Source organism: Pyrus communis, chromosome 3, assembly GCF_963583255.1.
Source record: "Pyrus communis chromosome 3, drPyrComm1.1, whole genome shotgun sequence".
In the NCBI taxonomy this organism is placed as follows: domain Eukaryota; kingdom Viridiplantae; phylum Streptophyta; class Magnoliopsida; order Rosales; family Rosaceae; genus Pyrus; species Pyrus communis.
Genome location: NC_084805.1, coordinates 29,297,653 through 29,311,065, shown reverse-complemented (window position 1 = coordinate 29,311,065; position 13,413 = coordinate 29,297,653). Strand labels below are relative to the sequence as shown.

General features: G+C 38.9%; 1 protein-coding gene across 4 annotated transcripts; it reads left to right on the top strand.

Annotated features, from left to right (window-relative positions):
• The first annotated feature begins 315 nt into the window (after positions 1 to 315).
• On the top strand, positions 316 to 6,582 carry LOC137729809 (polyadenylation and cleavage factor homolog 4-like). Of its 4 annotated transcripts, XM_068468846.1 has the most exons (8): positions 316 to 893; positions 1,457 to 1,558; positions 1,671 to 1,925; positions 2,608 to 3,324; positions 3,823 to 4,012; positions 4,145 to 4,728; positions 4,823 to 5,371; positions 5,844 to 6,582. In XM_068468846.1, exons 1-8 carry the CDS (start codon positions 540 to 542, stop codon positions 5,886 to 5,888), a joined length of 2,796 nt encoding a protein of 931 aa, XP_068324947.1. In that variant the 5' UTR covers positions 316 to 539; the 3' UTR covers positions 5,889 to 6,582. The 4 variants fall into 4 exon arrangements, with proteins under 4 accessions (XP_068324947.1, XP_068324946.1, XP_068324948.1 ...); XM_068468845.1 differs by having other exon boundaries at positions 3,823 to 4,728; positions 4,823 to 5,391; XM_068468844.1 differs by having other exon boundaries at positions 317 to 893; positions 3,823 to 4,728.
• The last annotated feature ends 6,831 nt before the right edge of the window (positions 6,583 to 13,413 follow it).

Sequence of the window (13,413 nt, the reverse complement as noted above, 5' to 3'; positions counted from 1 at the left end):
ACCGTTAAAATTTTGGTACTAATTAAACGCCTAATCTAACAATTTTTTTCGGAAATTACACAAATTAACAAATACAAGATTCAAACTTTTGCATGTTTAACACCGTAAAATGTAAAGGGTATAAGCTTTCTTCAACAATAAACGAAAAGGCAAAAGGCAAAAGCAGGATACCCCAAATGCTGTATATATGGAGTTTTGGTTTTGCAGGTTATACCGTTATAGTTAAACCTAGAAAACGACATGTCGGTGCACTTAATCTAACGACTTGTCGTTCCTTGGAAGAGAAAGCCGAAAATAGAGGGAAAGGCCTCTCGGGTCACGTCACGAGGTAAGTAACCAATTCTCAGAATCAAAAGCCAAAACCACGCCGTTTTCTTCTACTTCTACGGTGGTGGTGGGAACACCAAACCCTAATTCTTATGTAATCCTCCTCCCCCTTCCGCCGTGGGTCAACACCCAAAGCCGCTCCTCAATAACCCTAATTTCCCCAACAGCCCCAATTTCTCCAATAACCCACTTCGACACTCCCAACTCTGTCCATGGACTCGGAAAGGCTCACACTTTCCCGAGAAAACCCTAGAGTCGCTTTTTCCCCGCACACCGCTGGAAAGGCCATGCCCGGTGCTGAGTTGGCTCAGAAGCCCCAGCCTCCGACTCCGATAGTGGACCGATTCAGGGCTCTGCTCAAGCAGCGGGAGGAGGACCTCAGGGTTTCGCCCGACGACGAGGTTTCGCCGCCCAGCACCGAAGAAATCGTCCATCTTTACGAGATTGTATTGTCGGAGCTCATCTTTAATTCGAAGCCCATCATTACCGATCTCACCATCATCGCCGGCGAACAGAGAGACCACGGAAAGGGCATCGCCAACGCCATCTGCGCCCGCATTCTCGAGGTCTGTTTCGGTATCTGCGGGTTGCTTCTACCTCTTTTGATTATTCGACGGAGCTTTGCTGAATTGGTGTATGCCAATTGGGGATCCTTTTGGGGGTGTTTTCTGTTTCTGTACAACCCAGATTGGACTTGTGTAATTGTTTGAGTTCTAGGAATTGTAAAAATACCAATCTTTACTCTAAAAGTTCTAATTCCTACCACTTTTCCCAGTTCATCTTTTGCTCAGTTTGGTTTGATAGAAATTTAAATTTTAGATTCTTGATGTTACTCAATTGGGAAGAACAACTTCAAAAGTTGTAATCTTTACTTTCTCTGTCTTTTTCTTCGGTTGCGTTTGGGTATATGAACATAATGACCTGCAAAAAACATGTCCATTAAGCTTGATCACACAGAAGCATTGTTTTGATGAACAACCAAGCAAAACTTCCCAGTGAGTTGTTAGCCATTCTTGAATCAACAACCCTAATGCTACAGGAATTGCAATAAAAACTAGGATCAACACCAAATTGAAGTTGTTAGTCAAGTTGAAGATTGCCCTAATTGTGTGATACTTGTCTATTGCAGGTCCCGGTCGAGCATAAACTGCCTTCACTGTATCTTTTAGACAGTATTGTCAAGAATATTGGCCGAGAATATGCCAAGTTTCTCTCTTCCCGTCTTCCTGAGGTGATAAAACTCAACTGCAGATGTATTTTTGTTATCCCTAATTTCAAGTCTATGTATAAGTAGTGTTCTTTGATAATTAAACAATTCTAACATGATTTTATATATGCATTAGGTCTTTTGCGAGGCATACAGGCAAGTACACCCTAATCAGCACCCTGCCATGCGCCACCTCTTTGGCACTTGGTCAGCAGTATTTCCACCTTCAGTCCTTCGCAGGATCGAAGAGCAACTGCAATTTTCTCCGCAAGCAAACCAACAATCATCAGGATTACCACCTTTGAGGACTTCTGAATCTCCTCGACCAGCTCATGGCATCCATGTCAATCCAAAATATTTGCGTCAGTTGGACAGTTCAGATGTAGATGGTGTAAGCTTTCCGTGTAATCTCCCTATTTTAATCTGCTCAAAATACACCTTAACCTGCATTTAGTGTACTAGTGGAAAATTTATCTATGTTTCCATTGGTTAACATTTTTTGGTAGGGGATCTATTATTCAGACACTTTGATGTCGCTTTACCACCAATCATCAGCAGTAGAAAAAGATAATATGACATTTAATGTTTTTAGAAGAGTTCACTTTTCTTTTATTACAAGGATTGAGTTTCTTTTAACAATAAGGATTTTGGTTCACCTTTCCTAGTTGGTTCATGATTTCCTTTAAGTTTTGTCAAATAGGACATCCAATTGTTAGTAACGATTTTCCAAGTCCATGTAGAATTTGCATTTGATACCCAAACAAAGGCCTAGACTAGAATTGTATTTGTAGCATCATATTATTAAACAAATTTTGAGACTTCTTCCAACGTGAAAAATTCAAGCATATAGCATAAAAGAAATTCAAGTTGATCGTTTTATCGAATACGGTGCTTGTCTAAACTGTTTCTGTTTCACACTCTGTGGAACTGTGGCATTCAAATCTGTACCTCTATTAATCCTGCAGAGTATTTAGCATTTAGTAGGAGCTTAAAGGTCAAACTTGTATTCTTAAAATCCTGCCATTATGCATGACAAGTGTGATTCTAATAATGCAAAGGTTGTATCCTTGTAGGTTGTATCCCAAAGATTTAACTCAACAGGAAGTGTGAGTCATTCACCTTTTGCCCTGGGTTCCAATCAGTTACACCCATCTTCAACTGCTAGGCTTGCAAGATCTTCGTCGCCTTCTAATATTGGGCTTGATAGGTCTTTGCCATCAGCAGTTGATGAATATGCAGCAGAACAGTCTCCAAGAAGGTTTGTTGAGAGGGCTTCTCCATCTAATTCCGTGTTTGATTATAGACTTAGTGGAGCAATGGGTAAAGATGAGGAGTCGAATGAATGGCAGAGAAAACGCTATCTTGATGGTAGTCAGAAGCGGTTTGATACTTCTGCTGCATATAATGGAGTTGACCATCCGAACCCAAGAGCTTTAATTGACGCATATGGGAAGGACAGTGCAGATAGAAGTTTAAATGATAAGCCTCTGCTGGTTGGGCGGCTGGGCCTGAACGGTCTAGATCATAAGGCAACTCCAATGTCATGGCAGAATACTGAGGAGGAAGAGTTTGACTGGGAAGATATGACCCCAAATTTAGCAGACCATGGTCAGGGTAACGATTTCATGGCTTCAACTGTACCGCCTTCTAGAAGCTACAAGGCAAGCCATGGAACACAGAATGCAAGCTCCTTGGAGCCAGATGTTAGGAGTACTTGGTCTAGTCAGGCACATCCACCTTCAGCCGAACAGTCCTCTATTATAGCTGAAGATTCAGTTCCCCCACTTGGTGTATGTTCCCTCTACTAGTTTGTTAAGCATTTTTGTTTAGTTAACATGAAAAATTAAATGATTTTTATGTTTGCCTTAATGTAATTAGTTAGATTGTAAACTTTTCATAGTTTGGTTGTGGAGTGGCACCTTATTTGAGGTCCTGGTCAACTGACATTAATATATTCTTTTTCTGCATCCGTGACTGCATTAATGCTTAAACCACAACAATATTCATTGGAACTTTCCATCACTGAAACTCCATCCTTGAAAACCCATCATTTGCTTGACTTAACATAAAACTTTAGCACCAGAAGATCCCTCAATCAGTCTCTGTTTCAGTCAGGCTCAGTCCATGACCACTTACCTTTTCTTGTGTATAGTATTCCAAACTGATGGTATTCCAATCATGAATGTTCTATATTATTGATTTCTGCTATCAAGTTTTCTTTAAATTACATGAAAAATTATTCCAAGTTATTTGAGCTCATCTCTGAACATTTAATACTGTTCTTGCAGTTCGGTCATGGATCATCGGGTGCTGTGTCTCGATTTCAGTCTGAGAAAAATCATAATCTGGGTTCTCGCTACCCTCAAGAAGCCTGGAATATGCCTTTCCATCACTTGCAGCCTTTGCTGAATCCCCTTAATGCCAAAGGAAGAGGAGGGAATATTCAGACGCCCTTTGTGACAAGCGGTATATCTTCAGGTGGTGAGAAAATGTCTGCCTTTAATGACAAGCTTCTAGATGTTGATACACGACTTCATGGGCCCATTACATCAAGAATGGGTTCCTCTAGTGTTCACTCTGTTACTGCTGACTCTCGATCTGTGATGCCAGTGTCAATGGGTTTAAGGCCTCCGGTAAACGTGCATAATTCTCACCCTCCCCAAGTGCACTCAGTTTTTGCAATGCAGAACCAGAGGAATCTGTACGGTTCAATAAATTATAGCAATACTGTAAAAAATCAAGGCCCATATAATCCTTTATGCATGCCGGAGCAGCAGTTAGATGGCTATGAAAACAAGGAGTCAAGATCGACAAAGTCAACTCAGGTGCCACAATATCGTCCCTTACAACCACAGTATCGTCCACCTCAGGAGGCACGGGAGAATATTTTTTCATCTGCAGAAACTCAGGTGCCATCTTCTTTAGGGGTACCACCCTTAAATCACGGATACACTTTGCGAGGTCCCGTACCTCGTCAACACTTGGGCATACCAACCCCCTATAACCCAAATGGCAGTTCGCAGTTCTCCTTGCCACCTCTACCACCAGGTCCTCCTCCCTCGCAAGGCATACTTTCCGTCCAAAACCCTGGTTCAGTTGTCTCTAGCAATCAGCCCTGCAATGCCTATTCTGGTTTGATTAGTTCTCTCATGGCTCAAGGTTTGATCTCATTGACAAATCAAAGCCCTGTCCAGGTATTTACATGACATCCTTCTATATTTTTCTTTTGGAATATTTGATATTATAATTCAATGCTGGGGATGCTCAACCAAGTTATTAAATGTTTAGGATTCTGTAGGAGTCGAATTTAATGCCGACCTTCTCAAGGTGCGTCATGAATCTGTAATAAGTGCCCTATATGGTGATCTCCCTAGACAATGCACAACCTGTGGCCTTAGGTTCAAGTGCCAAGAAGAGCACAGTAGTCATATGGATTGGCATGTAACAAAGAATCGCATGTCTAAAAACCGCAAGCAGAAGCCCTCTCGCAAATGGTTTGTAAATAAAAGTATGTGGCTCACTGGTGCAGAGGCATTGGGTACTGAGGCAGTCCCTGGATTTTTGCCTGCTGAGACCATAGTGGAAAAGAAGAGTGATGAAGAAATGGCTGTTCCTGCCGATGAGGATCAGAATTCGTGTGCATTATGTGGAGAGACTTTTGATGACTTTTATAGTGATGAGAATGAAGAGTGGATGTATAAAGATGCTGTGTACATGAATGCACCTGACGGAGCAACAGGAGGAATGGATAGGTCACAATTAGGTCCTATTGTGCATGCTAAATGCAGATCCGAGTCAAGTGTGGTCTCCCCTGAAGGTTTTGGACAAGATCAAGGGGTACATCTCCACTTTTCATAGTAATTTTCATTGCTTATAACTGCTTTCTCAAAAATATATCTGATAACGGTAAATTCCCAGTTTTGTTTTAAATGTTTTGCATCGATAAGCATTTTCATCTTTAGAAGATAACAATCTTCTATATCATATTTGTATTAGTCCTATGCCCATGGTTTTCTGAATATTATGGTGTGCATGCGGCTCCCAGTTATTTTCATGCTATTATAGGATGTTTAGTGATTACCAAGATTGAATATGTTATGCTTTACAGGTAGTATGTAACATTATGTCTTTTGCATGCACCGGAGACCTATTTGGTTTCTGCTGAAAATTTATGTACTTAAATTTGAACAATGGAAAAGCCGGATGTGTAACATTATGTCTTTTGCATGTACCCGAGACATATTTGGTTTCTGCAAGCTGTGCTGAAAATTTATGTACTTATCTTGAACACTTTTCTTCGGACTCGCAGGGAATTATTGAAGAGGGTAGTCAAAGAAAACGATTGCGGAGTTAACATAGTTAGATCGACTTCCATGTTCACTGTAACATTATATGAGTTTCTTCATTTTTATGGTATTCTCTCAACTTTTTTTTTTTTTTCGTCATTTTGTTGGAGTATGCAGCACATTGGCTTTTTCAAGCCAGCTTGTACATGAATAGTGGAATTTGTACTCATGCACATTATCTTGCGGCAAAAGGTTACGGCTTCTCTTGCCATGTTGAGTATCTGGCATTTTATGTTTGCTGTCAAAACAACCCAGATAGGGCTCTTAAAACCGAAATCTGTCGTCTTTTTTCAGACATTTAGACTATCTTTTAAACACGATAAGAGTGGGGATGGCTTGGTTTTACTTTGCACTTTGCAGCGTGCTCCGAGAGAGTAGGGAGAACTGTTGGATCAAATTCTGTTAACTGATGGAACTTCTTCTGCAATACATATTTTGTGCATCTTTGCGTGTACATTCTGCAGGGGAGTGCTTTCTTGCTCTTCTCAGAAACATCAATTTAATGGAAGCTCAAGGGGAACCGAAATGTGAAGACGTTGATGCCCATTTTCTTTTTTTATTTGTTTTCTGAAGTCATTTAAAATTACAATGTACGCTGGTTCTGCTGATTTTCCAGATAGCAATTGTGAAGTTCGTGGAATTGCCAAATTAGTTGTACTGTGGATTCTGTTGAAATTTTAATAAAAGTTATATTCATATCAATTTATTATTTTGTTTTGATTTGTTACATCGTGCCACTCTTCTTTTAGTCATTGGCACTCGAAAAAATCTGCTTACGATTTCTCGTTCTCGTTTATTCATTTCATCCGAAAAATGTCTATTTTATGATTTCTTTTACTTGGAAATAAGAGCGTGAAAGAGTAAAAAGGAGATTTAATATTTTTGGCCGTTAATCTAAAACTTGCTTTCTAATCATTTAGCATCAAAATAATTTAGATGTAGTGATTCCATATCTAAGGATCTACATGTTAACTTGTTTATTTGGGTCATTTCTCAATCCTTGCATTTAATGCAAAGATTATAAAAATAATTTTTATTATACAATTTAAAATATAAAATTAAATAACCAAAAAAATAGGGTTTTGGGGACCGAATATTAATATTTATCGTGCAAAGTTTTAAAAAACAAAAAAAGAAAATAATTTTATTTTACAATTTAAAATATAAAATAAAATAAAAAATAGAGTTTAGGCTACGGAATATTGATATTCGTCGCATAAAATTTCTACCAAAAATAAATAAAGAAAATAATTTTCTTCTACAATTTAAAATATAAAATAAGTAGAGTTTAAGCGACGAAATATTGATATTCATCGCGCAAAGTTTTTAAAAATAATAAAAATAACGAAAATAATTTTAAATATAAATTAAATAAAAAATAAAATAAAATTGGTTTGGGAAACGAAATATTGTTGTTCATCGCGAAAAGTTTTTGAAAAATAATAAAAATAAAGTAAACAATTTTCTTCTACAATTTAAAATATAAAATTGAATAACCACATTATTACTAGCCCATTGTGATGCTAAGCTCACACCTTTCTCCTTGGTGTAGATAATATTGATATCCGTCGCGCAAAGTTAAAAAACAAATAAAGAAAACAATTTTATTTTACAATTTAAAATATAAAATTAAATAAACAAAAGAAAATAAATTGAGTTTAGGTGATGAAATATTTCGTCGCACAAATGTTTAAAAAATAATTTTAATTCTATTTATTTTTTAAATACATTGCGCAATGATTTTTAAAATTTCGTTATGCAAAGTCACTTTGCGCGATGATGTGTACATTGTCGCACAAAGATTTTTTTTACTAGTGTGTGGCCTTGGCCTTTCTTCCTTTGGGATTGTTGGGGTCGGGAAGGACCCTACGATAACATAAACCATCATGTCTCTTTTTAGTTTAGATTAGAGTAGTAATATCGTTGTAATAAAGAATAGATAAATACACTCATATCTCAATCTAATATATTACTTAATCTTCGTAGAAATGCTAAAATTAAGTTTGTGTGGGAATTTTGATATTATTTTCACTCCTATCTCACATCCTGGCCTGAGCCCCCACCACAACCCAGGCTCGACTCCATCGTAGTACAATATTGTCCACTTTGGGCCCTACATGCCTTCACGGTTTTTTTTTTTTTTTTTTTTTTTTTTTTTTTTTCCTGGGAACTCGCACGAGAACTTCTCAATGGGTCACCCATCCTGTGATTGCTCTTGCAAGAACTCGCTTAACTTCAAAGTTCCAATGGAACCCGAAGCCAGTGAGCTCCCAAAAAGCCTTGTGCTAGGAAGATATGAGAATATATAAGGCATAGAAGATCCACTCCCCTAGGCAATGTGCGATGTTACAATCCACCCCCCTTAGGGGCCCGATGTCCTCGTCGGCACACTTCTGGCCAGGGATTGATTCTGATACCAAATTGTCACATCCCGGCCAGGTCCCCCACCACAACTCGGGCTTGACTTCGCCATAGCACGATATTGTCTGCTTTGGGCCCCGACCATGCCTTGACGGTTTTGTTTCTGGGAACTCACACTAGAACTTCCCAGTGGGTCCCCCATCTTGGGATTGCTCTTGCGCGAACTTGCTTAACTTCGAAGTTCCAATGGAACCCGAAGCCAGTGAGCTCCCAAAAGGCCTTGTGCTAAAAAGATATGAGAATATACATATAAGGCATAGAGGATCCACTCCCTGGGGCGATGTAGGATGTTACAATCCACCCCCCTTAGGGGCCCAACATCCTTGTCGGCACACTTCCGGCCAGGGATTGGCTCTAATACCAAATTGTCACATCTTGACCTGGGCCCCCACCACAACCCTGGCTTGACTCCGCCACAGCATGATATTATCTGTTTTGGGCCCCGACCACGCCTTCACGGTTTTGTTTCTGGGAACTCACACTAGAACTTCTCAATGGGTCACCCATCCTGGGATTGCTCTAGCGCGAACTCGCTTAACTTCGGAGTTCCAATGGAACCCGAAGCCAGTGAGCTCCCAAAAAACCTTGTGCTAGGAAGATATGAGAACATACATATAAGGCATAGATGATCCACTCCCCTGGGCGATGTGGAATGTTACAATCCACCCCCTTAGGCGCCCGACGTCCTCGTTGGCACACTTCCGACCAGGGATTGACTCTGATACCAAATTGTCACATCCCAGCCCAGGCCTCCACCACAACCCGGGCTCAACTCCGCCGTAACACGATATTGTCCGCTTTAGGCCCTGACCACGCCCTCACGGTTTTGTTTCTGGGAACTCACATAAGAACTTTCCAGTGGGTCACCCATCTTGGGATTGCTCTGGTGCGAACTCGCTTAACTTCAGAGTTCCAATGGAACCTGAAACCAGTGAGCTCCCAAAAGACCTCATGCTAGGAAGAGATGGGAATATACATATAAGGCATAGATGATCCACTCCCCAGGACGATGTTGGATGTTCCATCCTAGGAGGCAAATATATAGTAGAAAAATCCTAATTACAGTAAGGAAAACAATAACTGCTAATCCTAATTACAGTAGAAAAATGCTAAATAAAAATTGTATCCCACTAATTACAAGTAATCCCTACAAATTAATAAACTTGAGCCAACCGCAAGGACTTTTTTTATTAGTACCCCACATAATGTTGAATACATCCCACATTAAAATTTAATATTAAATGATTTATATACCCTATTATGCAATGACAATTTCAACCTTATAAGGTTTAAAAAAAATTTAAAGGGTAAATCTCAGTTAACTACCTTCAAGTTTTGTGGTTTTCAACATTTGGTATATGAAGTTTTTTTTGTCCCATAGTCATACCTAAAATGTTAATTTTAAGACAGTCTCATACATCCGTTAGTCTGGTTGTTAATTCTTTCGTTAACTGATGATGTGGTGCCCATGTGGACAATGACTGGGCGCCACATGTCATTAAGGGTCCACGTGGAAATTAAAAAAAAGAACTAAAAAATTAAAAAACTTAAATAAATTAATAAATTAATAAATTATGGGCTGGTGAGTTTAGCGTCCCTTTTTCTCTCCGCTACTATCTTTCTTTCTCTTCTCTCCCTCAAATCTCAGATCCCCAGCAACCCTTGCCCTTGCGACCTCGTAACCCTCGGCAGAGGTTTCTGGACCTCATAATCATCACCATTCGTCTCACTGCCACTGGCAATGGGTGAACGGAGATCGATTCGGCCCTCGCGACCTCGTAACCCTTACCAGGACCCGCACCTGTGGCTTCAATGATGGCTTGCTTAGCGTGTTTGAGCAGTCAATAAACGTTTGTCCATCAGACTTGTGGCTGAGTTCTTGCGTCAGCTGGAAGATCATGGCAGCACAAGTAGTGGGTATTCAGATCCGTCGGTCGCGACCTTCAACTTTCGTATGGCAGTCCTTGGTGGAGGATCGTCGGGTCGGGGCAGAGACAGATTCATGTACGAACATGGGCATTTGCATCGTGACCGGGAACATTCCGATGAGGTGAGCCTGCGGTTGTTGTTGTGGGTCGGAGTCATATGTTCCTCCTTCAGTGAATGGAACTCCATCGTTTCCTTGGAGTTGGGTTGCATCGAAAAGACACCGTCTCTGCTGGTATGGTCGTTGTCTCCCAAGTCTCTGGTGCTGGTGCTGAGATCAGAAACACATTTGTCGTTGTCTTGATCCTCCTAATACGACATCATTCTTGCAAACTAAAACGGAAAATTTTTGTATCGAAGGAAACTTTGAGAGAGAATTGGAATGTTTGGTTGTCGAGAAACTGCGGGAAAATGATAAGGGTTTTGATCAGTTTCTTTTTTTAAGTTTTTTAATTTTTTAGTTTTTTTTTTATTTTTAAATTTCCAAGTGGATCCCTTAATGACATGTGGCGCCCAGTTATTGTCCACATGGGCGCCACATCATCAGTTAACGGAAGACTTAACAGCCAGACTAACGGATGTATGAGATTGTCCCAAAATTAACCTTTTAGATACGACTCTGAGACGAAAAAAACTTTATGTACCAAATGTTGAAAACCACAAAACTTGAGGGTAGTAAACTGATATTTATCCAATTTTTAAAATACTAAATACACCCCAAATCACTTTTAACATGTATATCACAAGATTATTTATCTTCTTCAACTCTCTAAACCACTCTCACTCTCCATTGTAGAATAAAAGCCTAACCGATGAAACTACAAACATATTGATTGAGAAAAATTATTTTTGACGAACGGAACATAAAATTGATGTTTCGGAAGCTTCACCTTGTTCAAAATGTACTGTCACAGGTGGATGAAGGTTAAACTTCATTGGTGTCAGATTATAGTCTTCCCCTTCTTTCGCAAAGAAGATAATGGTGATGCTGTTTCACAAAAGCCATGTTCTAAAAATAATCTAATGATCAGATAATACTAAATTGCATTTGTGCCTTCAAGAGACAATTTTTGCATTACAGCATAGTGTTCGCGTATGATATGTGATGCATAAAATATCATTTAGTGTGCATCTCAGCCAACGCCAATACCTTATACTGCCGAATTTAACTACCAAATGGACATATATAGAGAGCCTAAGCTCCTCACATCATAATCTTATGTCCTAAATTATCATTTTTGGGATACACCCTCTCGCAGATCAATGTTGATTAGATGGAAAAAGGTAAAGGAAAAAAATTCAATCTTTGAATAGAACCCAAGATAAGACGTTGCTTAATTTACTGGTTCAAGAACTCCTTCTCAACCAATAGTTTCTACTGTTTCTAGTTGTAATAGTCATGTCTATACACTGTAAAACACGCACACGCACAAATATATATCCACATAAATGATTAAAGAAGTAATTAACTAGAACCACCACTCACTGTAATTCTTTCAGAGTCACAGCAGTAAAAGCACCAGAGCAAAATCTAACCAGTACCACTCCTCCCAATAAACCCACAACTGTACGTACACATCTCTCTCTCTCTCTCTCTCTCTCTCTCTCTCTCTAACCACCATCTACTTCTGTTCCTTCCCTAATTAGAATATATAACAAGAACGAAGGCAACAGAAAAGAGAAGGATAAGAAGAAGAAGAAGAAATTAAAGCTAACACAATTTAGTGTCTGCAATTTTCATGCAGTTATAATTCTCTGCCACTGCTCAAAATATAAGGTACAAGTATGGTTTGTTTTTCATTGGCCTTCTTTAAAGCGATGTATATTCTTTCTTCGACACGCTATAAATTTCTGGGAGCAAAAGATATTATTGCATGAATAAATAGATACTGTACTTCACAACCATCTTTTTTAATTAACACTGGAGGGGAGCAGAGATCTTTATTACTATATATATGACTGTGCAAAATACGAACATCACACAAACGTTAAATCTTACATAAAATTGTGCAACAAGCATAGCTTATATCTACCATATATGAAAATTTGATACTACTTTTCTTTTTGAAATTTTGAGTCTGAAATATTTAATGGGTGCACAGAGTCAATGCTACATCTTTGTCATCTGTGCAGTTGCCAGTCTACGGTGGTATTATGGTGCTTGCATCAATTGGTATATGTAGTCCCTAACTACTCGAAAACATGATGACACCAAAAAAACAAGAAATCCAAGAAAATATGTTTCAATCGAAGAATTAATTCATAAATTAAAAGAGCACCTTAGTAATATGTTTCAATTGATATACGCATTGTCATGCATAACATAGAAATTACACTTGAAACAGTGCACACTTAGCTAGAGTTAAAGGTGTTGTTGCGAACAACGGCAGAGCCACCTTTAAACTAGGGTAGGCTGCAGTCGAGTGCAAAAATTTAGAATTGTAAGAATTTAGTGTTAATTTTAATGAAATTCACTTTGGCTAGTGAAAATCAGTCCACCCATCTCTGGAAAACATAGGCCACTATAGTTATAGCCCACCTTTACGAAATTTCTTAGTTCCACCCTTTGTTGCGATACTGATTAGAATAGTTTATTTGGAGATATTTAACTTGCTTGGTCATCATATATAATCTAAGATTGCATCATTTTCTTCCAAGACATTTGTGGTTAGAAGAACTTCAAACACATTTGGAACGTGGAAGTCCTAAAAACTTTGAATTTTAAAGTAATTCCTTGTATTCATGCATATAACAACAACAATAACGACAACAACAACCAAGCCTTATCCCAGTAAGTGGGGTTGTATGAATCTTAGAATGTATTGTGTTCTGTTTTGCGTCATATCTCTGTTAGGTCCATGTACCATATATACACACATGCACATGTATATATATGAGTCACATATATAAATTGAATATTAAGCTTGCGGCAAAGTTTCTTATTAATTCATCAGTAGGTAATTGCAAGTCTGGGGATGACTTTAATTCCCTCGAAGGGAAGAATGGGGCATTGGAATATAAAATACAAGCGATTCTTCTAGAACTAGTACCACAACCGCAAGATAGCAATTAACACCACCTCTATATTTCATGGAGGCCCTTGCAATTTTCTGCTACAAATTGAATGAAATCTCAACAACCGTGGATAAAACCATAAATTTGGTCTTCTGCTTTCCCATAAAAGTC